Here is a 22,252-nt window from a genome sequence, read left to right on the forward strand (position 1 = left end):
CTCGTCCTACACGGTCCTCGTGACGTTCCGTCCACTCTCCGCTCACCCTCCCTAAGCTCCTCCCCACGCTAGCCTCGTCCTACACCGGCCCTGCCCCTCCACTGTTGTGTGGTCCCCGCTCTCCGCTCACCCTCTCTCAGTGCGGCCCCACGCTGGCCCGCCCCTCCGCAGACGTCCGGCCCCCTCTTCCTCCCCAGGCCACGCCCTTCGCGTAATTTCTCACTAACCCGGAAGCGGATTTCCGGAAGAGCAGGTATCGCTCGGTAAGTGAATTGTGGTGTTTGAGGTTTACCTCAGCCCCTTCCCGGCCCCATTCTCCATACCCGGGGCCCACGGATTCCTGCCACTTACTGGTCCCCGCCTCAGGCCCCGTAGCCTCCCGTCAGTCCCGGGGGGAGTTCGGCGTCGCCCTGAGACGCTCAGGACGTCGATCCCTCCGCTCCTCGGTCCTCTGGTCCGTGTCCGTTTCCGGTTGAAGTCGTTCGGAGGCCTCCCACAGAACCCAGTCCTCTTCTGAAACCCTCGCCATCCTCGTCCTCCCGCGGCCGGAAGCACGGTCACCGCCTCGGCGACGCCCGTGGGCCCCGGCCTGACGGTAGAGACCGATCCCGTGCTAGGAACCCCCGTGTACTTAACGCCCCAATCCTGCTCCCGCTGGCTGTGTCTGACGCTGTGTTTGCCCTGTCCACATCCCACTGGAAAAGGGAGCTCTTCCTGGGCAGAGATCAACCGTGATCCCATCCCTTTGAATGTCCAGTTGTGTCCGCAGGATGAGGATACAAGAGGCACAATATAGAGATGGAGGGAGTAAGGGAGAGTCAAGTGGAGGGTGGGAGGTGGGTGGTTACAATGGACTTTCACAGGAACAGTGACAGTGAGAAAGAAAGTGACCTGGGGAGAAAATAGTTCAGTATGTGAAAAGAGACAGATCAGTACGGAAATAGGGACAGAGTATGTACTCAGACTTTGACCAACAGTAGCATTGGGCGATAGGAGGTTGGATTGCAGTCTCATTAATTTTTTTTTTAATTTCTAAATTGTTTTCCCTATTAAATTATTTGTCACATTCAAACTATGAGGCCACAGTGCTTTTCCTGTCCGCTATATACTGAAAGTGTTTTGCTGATTAGTAAATAATTTTACAATATTTCTGTGTGCAGTTGTTGGAGATACTGATGATTTTTGTCTTGACATTCAAAACAAAGTTTAAACAGGTATTCTAATACTCAACATCTTCCTTTTTCTCGATATTTTAATTATATGGTCTGAGAGCTAAGGTTTTCAACTAAGTTTGTGATTTCTTTGAATTCCCTTTGCCCTTTTTTGTTGTTATTCTTTCACCAAATATCGTGGGATGGGCTGCATAGTCCTGGAACCTTTGTTCTAACTTGTGTCATCGTGATAAATACATTGCTCCAAGGTACTTCCATACCTGCCTGACCTTGTATGTTTCCTCATGCCAATAATTAGGTCTTAATATTCCAGTCTTGATGTATAAATGTGATGTTCTGGTAAAAGGAGAAGTTAAAAGCTTTTAATCAGTATGAGTAAAACCATGAAATAGAGGAGCTGCTCTTGCTCAGGAGAAATAGGGGCAGGAATTTTCAGGAGCAGGGGTGAGAAGGGCAAGCCTTACCACTATCAAATGCAATCCGACTCGTGTATAAGGCCGGTAATGGTTACCTCCACTGGCCTCCTGTTCACATCTCTGCCTGGCCCAAAACACACAGCACAGGGAAGCTGGGGAGGGAAAGCCCAAGAATCTTATAAATAATCGCTGAGCAAAGGTATCTCTCTAGTGAGGAGGTAAGGCTTGGCTCTGTGATGGAAAGGCAAAGCACTTGGGATGTTAATGGATGGAAGGGAGCTGGGAAGCTCAGAGGCTGGAGAAAAGGAGAAGCCTGCACATCCTTCCGTGGTGGTCCTGTGTTCCGCATACACTACAAGAGTGCAAGGACTGTGACTTGAATGGGACACAAAGACTCCCATTCCCACGGCTACCACGTGGCGTGTGGGCTTCACCAGGATTCAGGGCATTGTGAAGCACAAGGTAACGTGTGCTCCTCTCCATTTACAAGTTTATTTTCCCTGTTCCCTGGTGGCTTAGTAGGGAGTAGAGGACCATCTATTCCACGTGCTGATTTTCCTCCCCACTTGAGTGCTCGTAGCCCAGGAATGGGACAAGTTATTCAAAGACCTGATTGGCATATTTTCCAAACTGGAAAATTCATTTATCCGATTATTACCCTCTCCTTCCTGAAATGGTGTTCTTAGGACATTCTGATCTCTGACCCTCAGGTATCCTGCCTGACACATTTCCTCACTCACCCACGACTTTCCCTCTGAATTCTCCCCACTCCAGACCAGTTCCGTCTCTCTGTGAGCCAGTGACCTAGAACTTGTGAAGTGGCTGTGTTTAGGGGGTCTTTGGGAGAAGTGCTTCATGCCCAGACATCAAGTAGGGAAAGGACTGGACACCATGGTATCAGTGAGGTTTGCCAATACATATTGTGCACCAAATCTGGATGTACTGTTAGCTCTTTACACACCAGGATTAAAGAAAGTGCACACATGAGTGGTGAATCTCAGGAGTGCCTGAAAAATCCTGGAAAAGAATACCAATAAGGGGAAATTTGTTGCACCCAGTTGTGTAATGTATTTGAAGTTTAACAAAGTGCATGTGTGCATTTGAGCTAAAACTATTAACAATTTGCAGTAGAAGGCAGAGATTACAAACCAATAGCCATGACCAAATACTGCGGCACTTCACACATGATGAGTGCTTTATTCACTAATTGTTATTTAAAATCAACCTAAATGTCTGACATAAAGAGGGTTTTAAATTGTTAACAGCACATCCATCCCAGTGAGATTTAGTGTTCAAGGATCTGTAAAGAATCAACGTCTCTGCAGATGGCTGAGGGTTTCTACACTCTGGGCAAGTAGGAGTTTGCTGGGCCAAGAAGTAGCACCTTTCACGTTGTGACAGATTCTGGCCCAGTGACTCCCCCCCCCCCCAAACTGCAAGGAAATCTTTATCAGTGACCAACTCTTGAGGCATCCCCCCCTGCAAAACCCAGGAATTAATTACATATATACATTACGTGCATACATACATACAGATTTGGATGAAATGACAGCCCTTTGTTTTTATTTTCGTTTCACTAGACATGTGTAATTTTTTTTTCGTTTTTGTAGACCTATGTATAATTAATTGTTTTTCCAATTCTTTATTTATTTTGAGAGAGAGAGAGAAAGAGCACAAGCAGGGGAGGGGCAGAAAGAGAGGAGAGAGAGAGTCCTAAGCAGGTTCCATGCTGTCAGCACAGCCTGATGTGGGGCTCACTCTCACAAAGGATGAAATCATGACCTGAGCTGAAATCAGGAGTTAGACACTTCGACCGAGCCACCTAGGCACCCCTCTAATTCATTTTTGATGTGCATTTACATACTATTTTTTATTTTGTGGTTTAACGATATACACACAGGCACTTACACACTTTGGTATTATGTTTTTGTGGTGAAGCCAAAATCCTTTCTTCATGCTCTTTATTTTTCCTGTGGAAGGCATCACCTATTTCACATTTCAAAGTGTTATGTCCCATTCAGTTGTAATATATCATTGAATATTGTTTATTTTAAGTACTTCATTTCAATTGTGTTAAAGTTTCAGATAATGTAGCAATGCCTGGATGGCTCAGTTGGTTAAGCGTCTGACTTTGGTTCAGGTCACGATCTTGCAGCTGGTGAGTTTGAGCCCCACTCTGTGCTGACAGCTCAGAGACTGTAACCTGCTTCAGATTCTGTGTGTCTTTCTCTCTTTGCCCCTCCCCTGTTCATGTTCTGTGTTTCTCTCAAAAATAAACATTAAAGTTTCAGACAATGTATTTTCAGATAGAATTTGACCTACTTTCATGTTTTTTCTGTTCCAAATTGTTTTGGCTATAGCCCCACCCAAAATCAAAATTGACACAAAATTGACTTTTAAGATAATTCTCAGTTTGTATGTGAATACATAAAATTTAAATTTAAATTTAAAAATGTAAATTTTTAAAAGTTTAAAACTTTTACATTTAGATTGCACCGAATTTCTGTAGTCACTGAGGTTTTTATGTCATGATGTCCTCTAGGTTAAGAATTGGTTTGGCAGCTTTACTCCTGTCATATTATGTCCTCAAAAAGTTTTCAAGACATTTTTATGTGGGTCTACAAAATTATTTCAAATGGAAGCCATAATATTTTGCTGTTGTAAGTAGACTGTGTGTGTGTGTGTGTGTGTGTGTGTGTGTGTTAGTTTTTAAATTATATTAACTAAGCAGTATTGATTTCAGTATATTAAGAATAGCTTTGTCTACTTTTTAAAATATTTGTATTAAGTATGATCATTAAAAAGACTTCTGTTTTTTGGAATTTGAAATCCTGTCTTCAAAGAACAGCTCCTGTTCTGGTTCTTTGGCTCTTCTCTTTCTCTTTTACTTGCCCTGAATCCAGCGTCCTGTGCAGTGGTGAATGGCTGCAGCCCTCACCAGCCCTCCTTTCTCAGCCTTCACTTTAGTCAGACTGCTTCTTTCTCTGCTGCTGAATATGTTTGCTGAGCTTTTCTTGATTAGCAAGAATTATTCCCCCCTATTTGACATGATTTTTAAAGATTTGAAATTATTTTGAAAGGTCATATGTTTTTCTAAGGGTCTATTGATGTGATCTAATTATTGGGGTATTTAAAATTATTTAATGAAGGTAATATGTTTTCTAGTATTGAAGCATTCATTATTGCAATAAACTACACTTGACAATGTTGTATAAGTGCTTTGGGAGAAATCACAAATCCATTGTATGGATGGAATCTGATATATATAGTTTATGTATTAAAATTGGCTGATGGCATTGTTCTTCTTTGTGAATGAATATTCATAACATTTTCTTGGAAATTAACCAATTTCTCCTATATTTACAATAACAATATAATTCCTGTTTTTCTTACATTTAAGTTACTGCTTTTAAATTTTTTTTTTTCAACGTTTTTTATTTATTTTTGGGACAGAGAGAGACAGAGCATGAACGGGGAGGGGCAGAGAGAGAGGGAGACACAGAATCGGAAACAGGCTCCAGGCTCCGAGCCATCAGCCCAGAGCCTGACGCGGGGCTCGAACTCACGGACCGCGAGATCGTGACCTGGCTGAAGTCGGACGCTTAACCGACTGCACCACCCGGGCGCCCCTAAGTTACTGCTTTTAAATGAATACATGGTCTATTTTATTTGCCAATGTTATTTTTTTCATAAGTCCTTTGTAATTGCTTGATTTCACTGTGCAGACTTTTTATTAATTCCTGTCAAATTTGTTTTTTTCATTTCATTCTTTATTTACTCTTTTTATTCTTCTTTTATAAATATGTGGTTTATTTGTGAACATCTGAAAACTGAAAAGTCTTCTTTCCTTTTTCTTCTCTTGGTTTATAAGTGTTTTTAAACTCACTGAAGGTTTTGGCTTTAACTCTTCTCCAGAGGCTTAAAATGTACAGCAATTCTTGCTTGCTTTACACTGTGGCCAACCAAATGCAAAGGTTACATCTCTAAGAAAATATCTTCAGGTTATATGGTAACATAGTGTTGCAACTTAATATTTATGTCTTTATTGTATTTTAAATGCATTCAAGGAGGAACATTTTTTTTTAAGTACATGCACAGCCTGACTCATGATTAACACAAAGTCTGACTCATAATTAGCGATCGATAATAACTGACAAACTTAAAAATGTATTATTTTTACACTTCCTTTTCTTTTGTTCTCATATGCTTCCACTGTCAACACCCTATGCCAGACAAATACCTAAGTATGAAAATTAATCAAACCCTTCCTAATTGCTTTACTGCATTCTTCAGCAAAGACTAATTTGCAAACAAATATCTGTTCCTATTTCTTGCTTGCAATTCTCCAGTGGCTTCCCATTAGCTTTAAAAATTGAAAGAAGAGTCCAATTACAATGACCTTTGGGCCCTGAAATCCACCTGCCTGCCACCATCTCAGGTTCATCCCATTACTCAGCTGCCTGCCAGTATGTTCTCCTTCCCTGGGCACCCTGGGCACTGCAGTGTGTCTACAGTGTTACGCTTGCTCCCTCATGAGGGTGGGGAGGGTGCAGGTACAGGGGTGAGCTTATTTGTATCTCTGCTGAACTTTCTAATGCTTTCCCAAGTAAAATTTTAAGGTATCAGATAAATGATATGTGCATTTTAAGAGTGTTTCCCCACTTCCGCAAACGAAATGTTTTAGTATGTGTATATAGAATATCCTTGTCATTATTTCTTTAAAAATCTCTAGTTCTAAACTAGACAACTCCTCAAGAACAGATGATCTCTCTGCTTTATTCGTCCATGTAATTTCATTGTTTGGTATAGTCTTTGACTTGAAACATATTTATTTAAAAATTTTTTAATGTTTAGTTATTTTGAAAGAGAGAGAGACAGCATGAGTGGGGGAGGGGCAGAGAGAGAGGGAGACAAAGAATCTGAGGCAGGCTCCAGGCTCTGAGATGTCAGCACAGAGCTGGACGCAGGGCTCGAACTCACAAACTGTGAGATCATGATCTGAGCGAAAGCTGGATGCTTAACTGACTGAGCCACCCAGGTGCCCCTTGAAACATATTTATTAATGACAAAAGGAGATCATCACTTTTTTCTCAAAGACTCAGATGTTGCAGTAAATAGGTTGAAAAGACAGAACATATCAAAGATACATGAAAATCGAAACATTCGTCAACTAATGGTTTTCTACTAAAATAATATATACTAAAGATCTTTTGCTGTCAGAAGATTAAAATGTTTAGAAAACCACAAAGTATTTCTTTTCTTAATTTTTTTTTTAATGTTTATTTATCTTGGGGAGACAGAGTACAAGCAGGGGAGGGGCAGAGAGAGAGGGAGACACAGAATCCGAAGCAGGCTCCAGGCTCCCAGCTGTCAGCACAAAGCCCAACGTGGGGCTTGAACCCACTAAGTGCAGGATCATGACCTGGGCTGAAGTCGGGCGCTCAACCGACTGAGCCACCCAGGCGCCCCTACAACAAAGTATTTCTTATGGCATCCTACCTGAAAGGAAAACACATTGTATGATTTTTCCTCCAAAATAATATATTCTATTAGGAATGTCTTAATATCTTAAAATTTTTATTCCTTTGCCATCAGTTTAAAATATATACTATTTAGAGACAGTAGAAATTCCATGGTTGTCAGAGGGTGAAGGTGGGGAAGAGGAATGGGAGTGGTTTAATGGGAAGAAGGTTTCAGGTTTAGAAGATGGAAAGAGTTGTGGAGATAGATGGTGGTGATGTTACACAACATTATGAATGTATTTAACACCACTGGATCATACACTTGAAAATGATTAGAATGAGGGGCACTTGGACTGGAGCAGAGCTCAGTCAGTGGAACGTGTGACTCTTGATCTCAGGGTTGTAAGTTCAAGCCCCACGTTGGGTGTAAAGATTGTTTAAAAATCTTAAAAAACCATGATTAGAATGGTAAATGTTGTATGAATTTTACCACAATAAAATAAAATAGAAAAATATCCTACTTATAGTAAAATCAATTCTTACAGTGATTGTTCACTCTGGAAATAAAACATCAAGTTATATAATTCATTTACTTAGTGGAAAAATCTCATTTTTGGAAAGTGAGGGGAGAAATCAAAGAGTTCAAAGGCATGGAGAAGATTTGAAATATTTAAGGAACATGGAAGACTTACTAGTTACCAAACAAGAACAGTGTTGCCAGATATATGTGGATGCCACTGTGAGTTGTGACTTCACATATAGAGAAGGGTCAGTATTCTAATGCTGTGCTGCCAGATACAGTCATGGAACAGGCAGGTATTTGGAGTTCCTTTCTGTTGGGGCCTTGATTAGCAGATATAATGAAAAAGACATAAATGACGTTAGTCTGGGCAAATATCTATCGAAATGGGTGACAGAATTAAACTGGGCAGTAACAATGAGGAGGGCTGGAGGCTAACATTTAGGAATTCTGGCAGTGCCATGGTTCTTACGTGGTAGAAAACATGGACACAGGGACAAATTTTATGAAAAAAACAGTAAGATAAAAACAGGGTGGCACCTCTGATCGTTAATGTTAGGGGTACTATTCCAGGTAAAATCTGGGTGGGATGTGTAACCCTTAAAGAATCTGATATTAGGAGGCAGGAAAGGAAAATTCAAATTCTACCTATACCACTTTCTAACATATGCTTATGTGTATGTATATGCTGGTGTGTGTGTAGTTGTGTCCTATGACTAAAGTTTCCTGGACTGATGATGATGGCATTGATTAATAAATTAATAACAAAACCATAACTAGCACAATTATTTTGAGAAATAAATGAACAACTGTATGTAAATTTCCAAGCACAAAGTCACATAAACTAAAACTATTGTTATCTTGTCTTGATGTGAGATACAAATGGGTGAGTTGAACCCACTTATGTTTATGACTTATTATTATCATTTCTCCATGAAATATACTTACTATGGATGTTTTAGGGGGAGGATTTACAATTTATAAATGTTTTCAGAGATCTACACATACAGAAAATCAAACCATGAAATTCAGGAAAGTTGTATCTAATGCAGATTTCAGTGAACAATTTTCTAAAACTTTAGTTGGAGTAAATAAATGCCCTCCTAAAATCCTTTCATTGTATAATTTCTGGGAGTACTACCCTGTAAAGATTGTTAGACATGACAATAATGCCATAACCCACATGTGCCTACAGTTTTCTGATGCAGGGGATTTTAAGGGTTAAATATGTGGCATGGGTGTCATTGATCCTCAAAATGAAGTAAGTCACTGAATTGATTAACCTTACCATAAAATGCATTCTTAATTCTGTTGTTTCATAACCAAACCCATTCAGAACAAATCGAAAGGTAAATGTTGAGGGAGTGATATTGCTGGAGACCCTTCTTGGAGGAGACCATGATTGATACGGAATTCAGAGGGCTGAGGGCAGGGAAGAATAGGAATGGAGTGAGATACCAGAGGGCTGAGGAGCCAAGGAAAGTGCTGGTCAGTACACAAACTAATACCTCAGCCTGAGAACTTTCACAAGGGTTCCACATATGCCAGAAATCCTATTTTGGAATCAGGAGGAAGTGGGTTTTCACATTCTTCCTAAATTGAGGGTACTTCTGTCTTCTCTCCAAGCAACGAGAGTCAGAGCCTTAACTTTTCCCCTGGTAGTGGAGAGCCATCCCCCTGCAACCCCATTTCCTTTGGAGTACAGTGCATGTTTCTGTCGTTTGTGCTGGGGATCACTTGCAGGTAAAGAACTGGGGCTTCATAACAAGTGGGTATGGAAAATGTGGGCAACTGGAGTTTCATGGCTCCTTTCTCCTTCCTCAGCTTTGCCTCCTGTTGCTTGGACTGTATGAGTGAAAACCCAGAAGACAGAATGGAATCACAAGTGAGTAGGGAATTATTCTTTCTACTGAAATATCATGTCCATTGCCATCATATGGCTGTGTATCTCCTACAAGCATTCATGTTCTAAGTACACTCAAGTTTTTCAAGAATCTGAACTTGAAGTTTTCCAAGAACTATGAAATTAAGGATTCTTCATGTGGTAATTTCCTTCCCAATGTTACACTAAGATATCAGCCTAGTTTAATGCCGGGTATTTACAAGACAGGTATCAGAGATTTTCTTTTTCCATATCCATCCCATGGCCTTCTTGGCACCAAAAATACACTCATTAACCATTTTATTGACTATATTGGGCTTAGGATTGAGGTCAGTGCAGGTGATAAAGATGATTAAGAGCAAAACCTTACAGCCCAATAGGGAGGCAGCTCTTCCCACAGGTGAGCTCCAATGCAGTATCCTATGTGCTTGCTGCAGGGAGTGCTAATCAATATTGAGGGAAGATGAATGGTGGTCATGCTGGAGAAGCCAATGAGGAGTCATTCTCTTTTTTTCCCCCAAATTTAAACCTTGTAAAAGTTTTGATAGAATGTATTTGTACTTTTTGAAATTTATGAAAGAGAAAACAAATTCTCATTACTTCTCATGTACCAAATCCTACTTTTCCCCTCTTTGTAATTTCCCTCTGTTCAGATTTGGTAACTGGAAACAATGTATAGGGAGTATGGTTTTCTTAGTTTTGGCTGTAATTCAGTAAAAGCATAGGAGGTAAAATAAAATTTAAGGACCTCTGGCAACTTTTGATGAGTTGAAGAGACAAGAACAATACTGGCTTTAAGTATGCTTGAACTGAGACACAAGATAAAGAAACAAAAAACAGTGTTAACTGCTATTGGGAGGACTCAGGCCATAGGAAGGGTCAGGAAATACCATCTTTCATTACACAAGTCTCAGAGCCTCTGGCTTGTGCTCATGAACCATTTAGCTTTATACTTTATAATGAACAATGTAGTTATGTGAAGGTTAAAGGATGTGCCTGCTGATCTCCCATCTTGTATGAATTCTTTTCAGTTTTGCAGAATTATGGACAGTGCTTCAATATCATCTGACATTTATTGAATAATAAAACTAGAAGTTGTGTTTAGTGAAATATTTGCTAGGGGTGCCTGGGTAGCTCAGTCACTTGAGCATCCACCTCTTGATTTCAGCTCAGGTCATGATCTTACAGACCTGAGTTTAGGCTCCACACTTTGGTCTCTCTCTCTCTTTCTCTCTTTCTCTCTGCCTCTCCCACACTCACTCACCTGCGTATGTGTGCATGCACATGCTCTCTCAAAAGCATTTAAAATTTTCTAAAAATTAAAAAAAAGAAATGTTTGTTCATTAGCAGTTTGCTATGTCATTGGATCTTTAAGAACTCGTAAAAGGTCACTACACCATTTCATGGATGATGAAACTGAAGTCATAAAGAGGAATAATCTAATCATAGTACTTAAAAAGTGGCAGGTTGTATATAATGAGTCCATAGATTTTTTTGAAATTGGTGGAGAATAGTGTTTTAAGTTTTCAGGAGAAACTTTTATACTCATGATGTGAAGGCCTTTTTTTTTTTTTTTAAATAAAGTTTATTTTGAGACAGAGAGAAGCAGCACAAGTGGGGTAGGGGAAGAGAGAGAGGGAGAGATTGAGAATCCCAAGCAGGCTTCACACTGTCAGCGCAGAGCCTGATGCAGGGCTCAAACTCACAAAACTGTGAGGTCATAACCAAGAGTCAGACACTTAACCAACTGAGCCACCTGGGTAACCCGAACTGGAAGTCTTAATTACAAGTTTATTGGGAAATTCTCAGGTTATATTATGCCACATCTCATTTGATATCTCTTTATAATGAAAGTTATGTATTTAGAATGTGTATGCCTGTGGGTCTATCTGAAAGTCAGATGTCCAGGTGTGCACTGCAAATGATGACCGAACCCAGCATCCTATTTGAATGTTCTGTACCTGCAGCCCCCACTTCCTTAGTGCTGTTACATATACCACCCTCCCCTGAATATTGGCAGAAATGGCCCTGTCTGAAAACAATGTCCATAATGCTCTAGGAATCAGTGACCTTTGAGGATGTAGCTGTAGACTTTACCCAGGACGAGTGGACCCTACTGGACTGGTCCCAGAGAAAACTCTTCAGAGATGTGATGCTGGAGAACATAAGTCATCTAGTCTCAGTTGGTGAGTCTCTTACTATTTATCATGTATGTATACGTTTATCCATTCACTCATTCATTCAACAGCCATGTAGAAGAGCTTCCTCATTTCTCACCGCAGATTGTCTTGATTCTTTCTTAACTCTCACAACTACCTTACAGCAGTCTTCTTCACGTTTTACTTTAATTTGTCATCCCACTAGAATGTAATCTTCCTCACACAATTTCATGCCATTCTTGCTACTTAATCTCCAGAACACTCAAACAGTGGTGAGAACTCATTATTTTTGAATTGATAGCTAAATGTATTGACTTTTTAAAAAAGAATTTTTTTCCTGTGGGGGCTGTGGTTAGATCAGACCACAGTATTAAAAAAAACAAAACAAAACAAAAAACTTTTCCACATAGAATCTAGATGTTTCTGGTGGAGTTATTATTTGTTGGATTTGTTTGGGATACAGTATTCAAACACTGTGAGAACTTGTATCTTCTCACTGTATTAAAATATCGAAGATTGCACGGTTTGTCTTTGAACTTGGTTGGGTGTCAGTCATAGGTCCTTAATGTCTTTGGGAACAAGTGAAGAGTTAAGCTTTTGTTGGTGAAGGACTATCCATGTTGTTTCCAACATATTCTTCCCTGGGATGACTTTTAGAGGTTACCTTATTCTTTCTCATTAGTTGGCCCTATATTGATGATCATGTACTGTTTGGGGCACAAAACCCAAAATTTGGTTATCTTTTTTCTACTAACAGGCAAACAACTCTACAAATCAGATACAATTTTCCACTTGGAACAAGGAGAGCAACTTTCCACAGAAGGGATAGGTTTGCTGCAATGCCAGAGTCTAGGTGAGCTACATGAAGAACCTAGTCAGTGAGTGAGCAGGCCCTAAGAATCATGAAATGAAATTTAGTGACTTTTTTAAGATAGACAATGTGATGGGGGAAATTTCTTCAGATGTTGACATTATACTTTATAGGTGTCAATTTCTATTCTGTCTTTGGCTTGGGGAGGGTAATAGTTATGTACTTACTGGTTACAATTCACAAAAATGTCCCTGTTTCTTTCTTCTATGAAGATTTTCCCTCTCTTTTCATTCCCAAATTGTCATCTCCATCTTATGTTTCTCATATTTCAGTCCTGAAAATGTCAACTGCTGATGTCCTATAATTGTTTCTTCTTAAAGTATTCCTTAATTTGGCATTTTTCCTTCCCATCTCTGTTAGTATTTGAAACCTATTCAAATGAGCATTTAGTGTCTTCAGCATTTTAATTCCCTCAATGTCACTGTGGCAATTTTTTCCCCAATCTTTTCAGATAGGGAAGATGATCTTAAAAAACAAGAAATAATATTCATGCAACATATCTACAAGAAGGACACGACATTAATCAGTGCAATGGTAAGCTTTAAGGGTGTGGACCTGTTCTTACAAATGATCTGGGTATTGAATAACTAAGGAATTGGGCATAGTTACGCAACCATAATTAAGATTGGAATCAAGGGCTTTCACAGTAGGAAGTTTTGGTTAGTTTGATTTTAGGGAAGAAATTAATCTGAGGTCAAAACCATACTTGAGTTCTTGTAAAGAGATAGCTGCATAATCATGACTTATACCTAACAGTTGAAACCTAATAATGATATTTGTGCATTTGGGATGCTACAAAAATCTCTTTGCTTGCTGGAATGTAATACCCTGTGTTTACGTAACTAATATAAAAAGTTTTGTAGGACTGTCACTGAATGATGACTGTAGAATTTATACGTAGATGAAATGAAGGAAGGAATAAATATGAGCAAATTTTTAACAGTCTCTCATTTCCTTTCAAAAACCAGAAATCTCACACCCAAGAAGATCCTATTGAATGCAATGATTTTGGAGAAAATTTTACTGAAATATTAACGTGGACTCAATATGTGGTACCTAAAATGGGAAAGAATCCCTATATCGGCAACAAATGTGGACAAGAGAGCAGTTATTTGACATCCATTAATATACATAAGCAGAGTCATGCTACAAGTAAACCATATGAATGTCATCAAGGTGGGAATGCCTTTATTCAAAGCTCTGCCCTTAGACAACCCAATAATACTCAAAATGGAGAGAAAACATTTGAATGTCATGAATGTGGGAAAGCTTTTGGAAAAAGTTCTAACCTTAGGCGACATGAGCTGATTCACACTGGAGTGAAACCGCATGGATGTCATCTATGTGGGAAAGCCTTCACTCATTGTTCTGACCTTAGAAAACATGAGAGAATTCACACTGGAGAGAAATCATATGGATGTCATCTGTGTGGGAAAGCCTTCAGTAAGAGTTATAACCTTAGACGACATGAGATGATTCACACTAGAAAAAAACCTCATGAATGTCATCTATGTGGGAAAGCCTTCACTCATTGTTCTGACCTTAACAAACATGAAAGAACTCACTTTGGAGAGAAACCATATGGATGCCATCTATGTGGGAAGACATTCAGTAAAACATCTTACCTTAGACAACATGAGCGAACTCATAATGGACAGAAACCGTATGAATGTCACCTCTGTGGGAAGGCATTCACTCATTGTTCTCACCTTAGAAAACATGAGAGAACTCACACTGGAGAGAAACCGTATGAATGTCATCTATGTGGGAAAGCCTTCACTGAATCTTCTGTCCTTAGACGACATGAGAGAACCCACACTGGAGAGAAACCGTATGAATGTCATCTGTGTTGGAAAGCCTTCACTGACTCATCTGTCCTTAAACGACATGAGAGAACTCACACTGGGGAGAAACCATATGAATGTCACCTATGTGGGAAAGCTTTCAATCACTCTTCTGTCCTTAGACGACATGAGAGAACTCACACTGGTGAGAAACCATACGAATGCAATGTATGTGGGAAAGCCTTCAATAGAAGCTATAACTTTAGACTGCATAAGAGAATCCACACTGGAGAAAAACCATATAAATGTTATGTATGTGGGAAAGCCTTCAGTAAATATTTTAACCTTAGACAACACGAGAAAACACATTTAAAGGTAATAAATGCAGAAGATTCACCACCTATAGCTTCAAACTATAAACACACTTGAGGGCCGAAACACTTTGTAATACGTATGGGAGAGCCTTTATTCATCCTTATGACTTCACTCAACTGAAGTTAATCCAAAATGGGAGAGAATCCATATATGGGCCATCTGTATGACGAAGCCTTTCGATAATGGACTGACCTGGGAGTCAATATATGACCTGGGAGAATGTAAATGAAGTGAGTGTGGAAGAATTTTCATCCACAGTTCTGTTAAAGTGGAGAAGTCACATGTCAGAGATAAATCTATGTCAGTAATCAATGTAGAAATACTTTTCATTTATCCTTTAAATAAATTGCACAGGAAAGATTCTAGATCAGTAATCACTTTGTACTCATTCAATTGAGCAACACACTTGCATGCAGAAGAAAACTCAGTGATGTGTATCTGCTAAAACAAGAAATAAGTGGGAAAGAATCATTACTGGGAAGACGAGAATTTTGTTGCCAAAGGGTTTTGTTCAGTGAGAAGTAGGACATGAAAGTGGCTGAAGACATTTTGGAGTATCCTATTTCCTGAGTGCCTCATATACTTACAATAATCTCTGTAGTGACAAAAAACACTGGCAAAGCTGAAAGCAGAAGCAAAGACAATCTGACCTTGCCTATATCCCCATCACAACAGCTACAAATCCACAAATCACCAAGTAAGAATGAGACCTGGGAGTCCCAGCACCTCCCACATGCAAATGCAGAAAGCTAGGAAAGTAGTTGGTGCTTCTCTACTGCCAGGATAACAAGAGAAGGCCAAGTCATTAGTACTCATTTGAACATGATTAGTAATCCTGCTTCACAAGTGGCAAAAAAGAGAATGTAGATGCTTATTATTAATTTATAATATTATTATGAGGGAGTATGCAATGCCCTTTTCAATCCCCCACTTTATTTCTGTTCTTTGGTTTGAATATTATATATTATTTTTGTGTCCTCAAACTGACTTTTGTTTTCAGTGTGTAAAGTCTATTAAACTCCATTAATGTCGGAGGACATAGTTTCTGAAACCTAGAACTACTAAATTTCTCCATCTTTTCATATTTCTTATAACTTCTTTTTAGTGTAATATAACATTTTCCTAATTCCAGTCTCAAGTTACATGTGGATTTGTTCATTTTGTCTTTTTTATTTTTCCATTACCTTTCCTGTTTTGCAATGATCTGTTTTTTTGTTGTTTTTTTGTTTGTTTGTTTGATTGATTTCACACGTGGTCTTAAAAAAAGGAAGGGGCTGAAGTTGATATTGTTTTACCTAGAGAAGTTTATTATTCTCTTACATCATTTCTTTCATTCAGGAATTGAAATAGTCATAAAAACGGGGCACCTGGGTGGCTCAGCTGGTTAAGCATGCAACTCAGTTTCAGCTCAGGTCATAATCTCAGTTTGTGAGTTTGAGCCCACATCGGGCTTTGTGCTGACTGCATGGAGCCTGGTTGGATTCTCTCTCTTCTGCTCCTCCCCTATTCATGCTCGCTCGCTCGCTCTCTCTCAAAATAACCTTAAAAATTACACTCAGGTCAGGTTACAGCTTTGATTTTATTCAAACATCCATGCCTTTCAGGTCATTCTTCTAAACTTATTGAAGACACCTTCTTAAGTACTATGAACTGAGAAGCTAAAATGCTTTCTTTTCCTCTGTATCCCCACCTAAAAAATCTATGGGGAAAAGGATCCCAGTATTGGACATTCTCTACATTTCAATCAGCCTATGCCAGCCCACATGTTTACATATCGATCTACTTGTTATTCCCTGGTAGTGAACTTCTGCCTATGAGTTTCACTGTGTGTACTAAGCAAATTCACCCAGGTGTGGAAATCAGAGGACCTCTTCTCTTCCTGGAATTGTGGTTCTTACAGCCCTCTCTGATTCCACAAATCTCTGAATTTGGAACAATATAACTTTTATTCTTTAATTTCCTCTTGTGTGTCTTGTCTCTCTACTCACACATCTTACCTGGAAGCAGAAGCCTCAATATTTTGCTTAAACAAAGTGAAACTAGCATTGTGGCAGCAGGCCTGTGAAACTTACTGGGGCCGTGGTGAAGGGAAGGCCAGATCCTGACCAGTGAAAAACTAGAATCCAGGATCTGAATGGTTCAGAGCTGGGGAAACCTGTGTGCACTTGTGATGGGGGCTGTGAGTGGGAGGGTTGTTGAGTTTGGACACAACGTTGGGGACTGAGTTATGAAGATATGTGGTGGAAAGCCTATAGGTTGGGGGATCAAAGATCCTAAACTCTCCACCAGGGGAAAGGACCAAGGCCACTTTGAGGCAACAATCCCAAGGTGAAAATGTGAGGTGATATGTGTTAGAGGAAGGAGGGGGAGGTACAGAAACACCTGAGAGTAGGGTAGATGAGGCATGGACTGCTGACACTGGCCATTTGTTTCTCAAGGCCCAGCACCACCTGACCCAAGCCTCACAGTCCCTGCCCCTTCCTGGGTGAGGAGGGATCTTTGGCCACACCCCTCTTTGACCAACACCACCTGCCCTACAGTTTCCTGCTGAGCTAGAAGCAGATTTCCTGGAGCAAAGGTGCCACTCTAGTGGGGTGGACCAGGTGCTCCTGTCTTTGAGATTCAAATCCTGCATCCATTGGCCCCCTCCCCACCCATTCTCCACATCTGGTTGCAGGGGTCCCTGCAGACATCACAGTCCATGTACCTGTCCATACCATCATCAGAGAGGCCCACATCATCCTGAGAGGCTCAGGATACTGGTCATTCTGCTGCCAGGTAGGACTCATTTTGTTTCTGGTTAAGAAGTAATGGGAAGCTATCCCTGTCTGCACTTTCTGCCTTTCGGGTTTTCATGGACTCCTGTCCCAATCAATGTCAGGTCACAATTAAGGGAAATGGATTATTGCCCTTCACCACCCATCAAACCTGTTGGCACTTAAGACCACCCCCCAGATGCCATGCCAACCCCAGCCTTAGGATTCTGCAGACCCCAGTCCTCTCCTGAGACCCCTTTTTTCTTGGGAGCTGCACCCGGCTGCTTCTTAGGCCCTCCCTTCAGTCTACCTTAAAGGAGGTCCCTGAGCCTTGGACAGGGGAGGTCACCAACCTCTCCTGACATCCCATGTCCTGTCCCAAACTTCACCTTCCTTGCTGTGCCTGGCATGGTGTGTTTACATTCCCAGTGTTTCACTGGAAAGTGAACTCTTCCCAGGAGGTGGGCATCTTTAGTACATCCATACAGATGTCTGAGTTGCATGTGAGGATAAGGAAGAAAGAACATATCAAAGAGGGAAAACAAGTGAGACAGAATAAGTCAGAGAAAGTGAGGTGGAATGAAAGAGTAAAATAAAGGTTGGGTGGTGGGGGAGAGTGGGTCCAATGAACTCATGAAGATATAATGGGAGCAAAATAAGTGATCTGGATGGGGCAGCTGGGTGGCTCAGTCAGTTGGGTGTTCGACTTTGGCTCAGGTCATGATCTCGCAGTTCGTGGGTTCAAGCCCCACATCGGGCTCTGTGCTGACAGCACAGCAACCTGGAGCCTGCTTTGGATTCTGTCTCCCTCTCTCTCTCTCTCTGTCCCTCCCCCACTCGTGCTCTGCCTCTCTCAAAAATAAATAAACATTAAAAAAAAATAAGTGATATGGACAAGAATCAGCGGGATAAATGAAAATAGGTAAAAATGGGAAGAACAGAGATAGAAGAGGACAGAATAGAAGCAGGCCTTAAACAACAGCAGCACAGGGGACAAAGGGGGCGGATGCCATAATCATTACATTTTAAAAATTGTTCTAAATTACTTCTCCCTCAAAATTTATTGTGTCACATATGAAAAGCACTCAGTGTTTTTCAGTATAATATACTGGAAATATTCTTCAGTCCTTGTTAAACAATTTTGCATCAATTCAATATACAGGGTGTAAGGATATTAGATTTTTTATATAAATCAGTAAAACCCTGTTTAACCAGTTACTCTAATATTCAGCACCATCCTTCCTCTCCTTATGGGATCTTCGGACTTAATAAACAGTAAGCTCAACATTCAACATGATTAATGGATTGCATAAAGTCACTTCTGTAGCAGACTTTTCAGGGTTTCCTGGATCTTTTACTTATAATTTTATGCAAACATAAAAACTTTCCTTCGTACCCTCTTTTTTTGCCTTCCTGTGAAAGGACTCCCTATTTTGTTGTTATGAGATATTACTTTCTGAGAAAACAGACTTCATCAATATGCCAGAATAATTTTCTATTGTCTTCCTCTTAAAGAACACTGATTGGACAATCATCCATGGATGAGAGGGCCTGTGTGGAAATCCAGGAGTCCAGCGGAGAAGCTCCAGCACACTGTTGGAGCAAGAAAAAAGAAGACTGGATGCATTAAAAAGGACAAGAGCCCAAAGTTTCACCCTTCCCCAGGATGGCACATCTCAGTGGCCAAGAGGCCATCCTGGCCCATGTCTTCTCCCATGGGGGAAAGGGACAGCATGTGAGTGACGTGCTCCTCTAGCTGTGTGGGATGCTGCCAAAGAAACCCAGTTCTTTCTACAGTACTGGGATGTGCTGCATGACTTGGAACTGGGAAGCACCTGTGAGAAGAGCACATGGAGCTCTTTGAGGACCTCAAAGAGGTGTGGACCCTACTAACTCCATAGCAGACTCTATCAGGAAGCATGTCCACAAGCTGCCAGGGACACTGCACTTCTAGACACCCCAGTTGATATAAGAGTTCCCCCCAGTGCTCAGTACACATCTCCAAACCATGTGGTTAACTACCTTGAGTGCACTCCCAACTGTGTCCAGAGTGAGCACTTGCAGATGACTAGTGAGCAAGCAGACAAGACTGGCCCAACTCTATGGGGTTGTGAGTCAACACAAAACTAAAGCATTTAGCACCATACTAGGGAAAGCAACAGGGAGGCTCTCTGCACGTGACCTGGCTTTGCAGTATCAAGAGAAGGCATACAATCAGGAATTCCACCCCCGCTCCCACAACAGGGGACAAGAAATGCAGTGCAGGACTATACACAGAAAAGGTATGAGAAAGGATATAGCAAATACAAGATGTAAAAGAACATAAAAAATGAAGGAAACATGAAACTCCCAAAGTCACACAATAGTTTTCCAGCAACGACCACAAAGAAATGGAAATGTGCAAGTTTCCCATTAGAAGACTTCAAAACAGTTGTTTGAAGGAATCTCAGTGAGCTACAAGAAAACACAGAACAATTCAACAGAATGAAGAAATCAGTACATGAACAAATTGGGAAGTTAAAGTGACAGAAATTTTAAGAACTAAACAAACGTTGGAGAAGAATACAATAAACGAAATAAAAAATGCAATGGGGTACAGCAATAACAGACTGGATCTAGCAAAAGAAAGAATCTGTGAGTAGAAGAGAGGTCATTTGAAATCACCCAATGAGAGGAGACCAAACAAAAATAATGAAAAAGAGTAAAGAAAGAATATATTAACACAGGGTACCATTAAGACTTTATGTAAGTCCCACAGTAAGAGTTGAAGAAAGTGGCACACAGCTTATTTAAGAAAATAATGACAGAGAATTTCCCAAATCTAGGGAGAGAATAGGACATCCAAGTTCATGAAGCTCATAAATCCCTAAAAAAAAAAAAAAAAAAAATTCTAACCAAAGAAATTTCTAAGACCTCCTATAGTAAGACGCCAAACATCAAAGGCAAAGAGAGAATATTGAAGGCAGCAAGAAAAGAAGTTTATCACTGAATGGGGCAGCCCCTGCCCCAGCAAGACTGTGAGAGTTTCTCAGCAGAAACCTTGTAGGCCAGGAGGGGGTAGACTAACATACGCAAAGTACTGAGGGGAAAAAAACCTGCCAAACTTAACATTTCACCTAGCAAAGGTCTCTTTCTAAATGAAGGAGAGAGAAAGACATTCCCAGATATACAAAAGCTGAGGCAATGCATCACCCATGAACTTCCCTACAAGAAACGCTGAAGGGAGTTGAAACGGAAAGGACACTAGTAACAAAAAACAAACAAGCAAAAAAGCACATAATGTAGTTAAATGCAGAACTCTACAATACAGAATTCTAACTGTATACAGTTATACAGTTATACAGTGACTCAGTAACCACTTACTTCCAGCATACAGGTTAAAGGACAAAAGTTCTGAAAATAACAATAGCTACCATAACTTTTTAAGGACACACAATATGAAAAGAAATTACGATACTGAAAACAAAACATGAGGGGGAAAGTTAAGTTGCTTATCAGCTTACATTAGACTTACATCTAAATGATGTTTTATGTAAGTCTTACAGTAACCACACAGCAACAATAAATACACAAGATAAAAAGGCAGGAATCAAAGCATACCACTACAGAAAATCATCAGTACACAAAGACAGGAAGAAAGGAACAAGAGAACTGCAGAACATCCAGAAAAGATCTAATAAGATGGCATTAGTAAACCTTGCCTATAATAATTATTTAAAATGTGAGTGGATTAAATTCTACAATAAAAAGGCATATACTGGCTGACTGGATTAAAAACAATTCCCAGGGGCGCCTGGGTGGCCCAGTCGGTTAACCATCTGACTCTTGGTTTGGGCTCAGGTCACGAGGTCATCGGATGGAGCCCCACATTGGGCTATGTGCTGACAGCATGGAGCCTGTTGGGATTCTTTCTCTCTCCCTCTCTCTCTGCCCCTCCTCCACTCGTGCTCACACACACTCTTTCAAAATAAACATTAAAAAAATATCCAAATATATGCTACCTACAAAAGATTCACTTCAGTTTTAAAGACACACACAGACTCAAAGTGGTGAAACAGAAAAACATAGTCCATGTCAATGGAAATCCTGAGACAGCAGAGGTAGCTATACTTTTATCAGATAAAATGGACTTTAACTCAAAAGCTGTAACAAGAAACAAGACTATTATGTGTCGACACAGAGATGAGTTCATCAAGAAAATATAACGTGTAAGTATATTAAATGATATAATACTCAGACTAAAATCAACAGAATATTTTTATAATAACAGAACAGGGGAAGATAAAGGTGATAACATGAAGATTTATATTTCAATGTATAAAAATTATAACTAAAATAGATCAAAGTGCACGTTTGTGTAAATGACTGTGTGCGTGATAAAACTACAGAATATAAAATATGTAAAATTACATGAAAAATGAGCCAAGGAGGAAAACTAATTGACAGGGACATGTCTATGAAACACAACTGTATTAGCAACATTTAGTAATCAGTGAGATATAAATAAGACCCATATTTTTCCTTATATACATAAAAATAAAGAATGTAATATTGAGTCCTGTTTACAGTTGAGTAAAAAGCCCACATTGTGGTTGTTAAGAACATCACTGCAACTCTAAGCAGGGGCGATCTTGCCAGAATCTATCAAAACATGAATGCACCGTACTTCAAACCAGCTTGCTCAAAGCATAGAAGCATGCACACATCTTCAGAGAAGTCATGCTCAGAGGCAACAACTAGAAGATCCTTTACAAATCCACGAATGTCTCTTTCGAATGTAGGTGTTGTGAGCTATTTTTTAAAAACACCTACTCTAAGACATTTAAGTTGATTCCATTTTTAAAAAGAAATTGTG

General features: G+C 40.1%; 1 protein-coding gene and 1 long non-coding RNA gene across 5 annotated transcripts in view; one reads left to right on the forward strand and one right to left on the reverse strand.

The window, feature by feature from the left end:
- Positions 1-781, reverse strand: part of LOC109261445 (uncharacterized) — a 31,190-nt gene extending 30,409 nt beyond the window's left edge. The window contains exon 1 of the long non-coding RNA XR_008421506.1: positions 352-781. This is a non-coding gene — a long non-coding RNA (uncharacterized LOC109261445). The remainder of the gene's footprint in view (positions 1-351) is intronic.
- On the forward strand, positions 56-21,747 carry ZNF596 (zinc finger protein 596). Of its 4 annotated transcripts, XM_019439999.2 has the most exons (7): positions 73-263; positions 1,800-2,050; positions 9,395-9,455; positions 11,512-11,638; positions 12,369-12,464; positions 12,934-13,016; positions 13,451-15,772. In XM_019439999.2, the coding sequence occupies exons 3-7, from the start codon at positions 9,420-9,422 to the stop codon at positions 14,693-14,695; spliced, it is 1,587 nt and encodes a 528-aa protein (XP_019295544.1). In that variant the 5' UTR covers positions 73-263; positions 1,800-2,050; positions 9,395-9,419; the 3' UTR covers positions 14,696-15,772. The 4 variants fall into 4 exon arrangements, with proteins under 4 accessions (XP_019295547.1, XP_019295544.1, XP_019295541.1 ...); XM_019440002.2 differs by lacking the exons at positions 1,800-2,050; positions 12,934-13,016; positions 13,451-15,772 and adding exons at positions 17,319-17,419; positions 18,913-21,747 and having other exon boundaries at positions 56-263; XM_019439996.2 differs by lacking the exon at positions 1,800-2,050.
- The last annotated feature ends 505 nt before the right edge of the window (positions 21,748-22,252 follow it).

This window comes from Panthera pardus, unplaced genomic scaffold, assembly GCF_024362965.1.
Source record: "Panthera pardus isolate Hobbes unplaced genomic scaffold, ASM2436296v1 HiC_scaffold_13, whole genome shotgun sequence".
NCBI lineage: Eukaryota > Metazoa > Chordata > Mammalia > Carnivora > Felidae > Panthera > Panthera pardus.

Excerpts from the sequence above, each read along its gene's own strand:
- ZNF596 (XM_019439999.2), top strand. The coding sequence starts at position 9,420 with ATGAGTGAAAACCCAGAAGACAGAATGGAATCACAA. Across the intron at positions 11,639-12,368 it reads AAGTCATCTAGTCTCAGTTG|GCAAACAACTCTACAAATCA; the intron begins GTGAGTCTCTTA and ends TTCTACTAACAG. Across the intron at positions 12,465-12,933 it reads GCTGCAATGCCAGAGTCTAG|ATAGGGAAGATGATCTTAAA; the intron begins GTGAGCTACATG and ends CAATCTTTTCAG.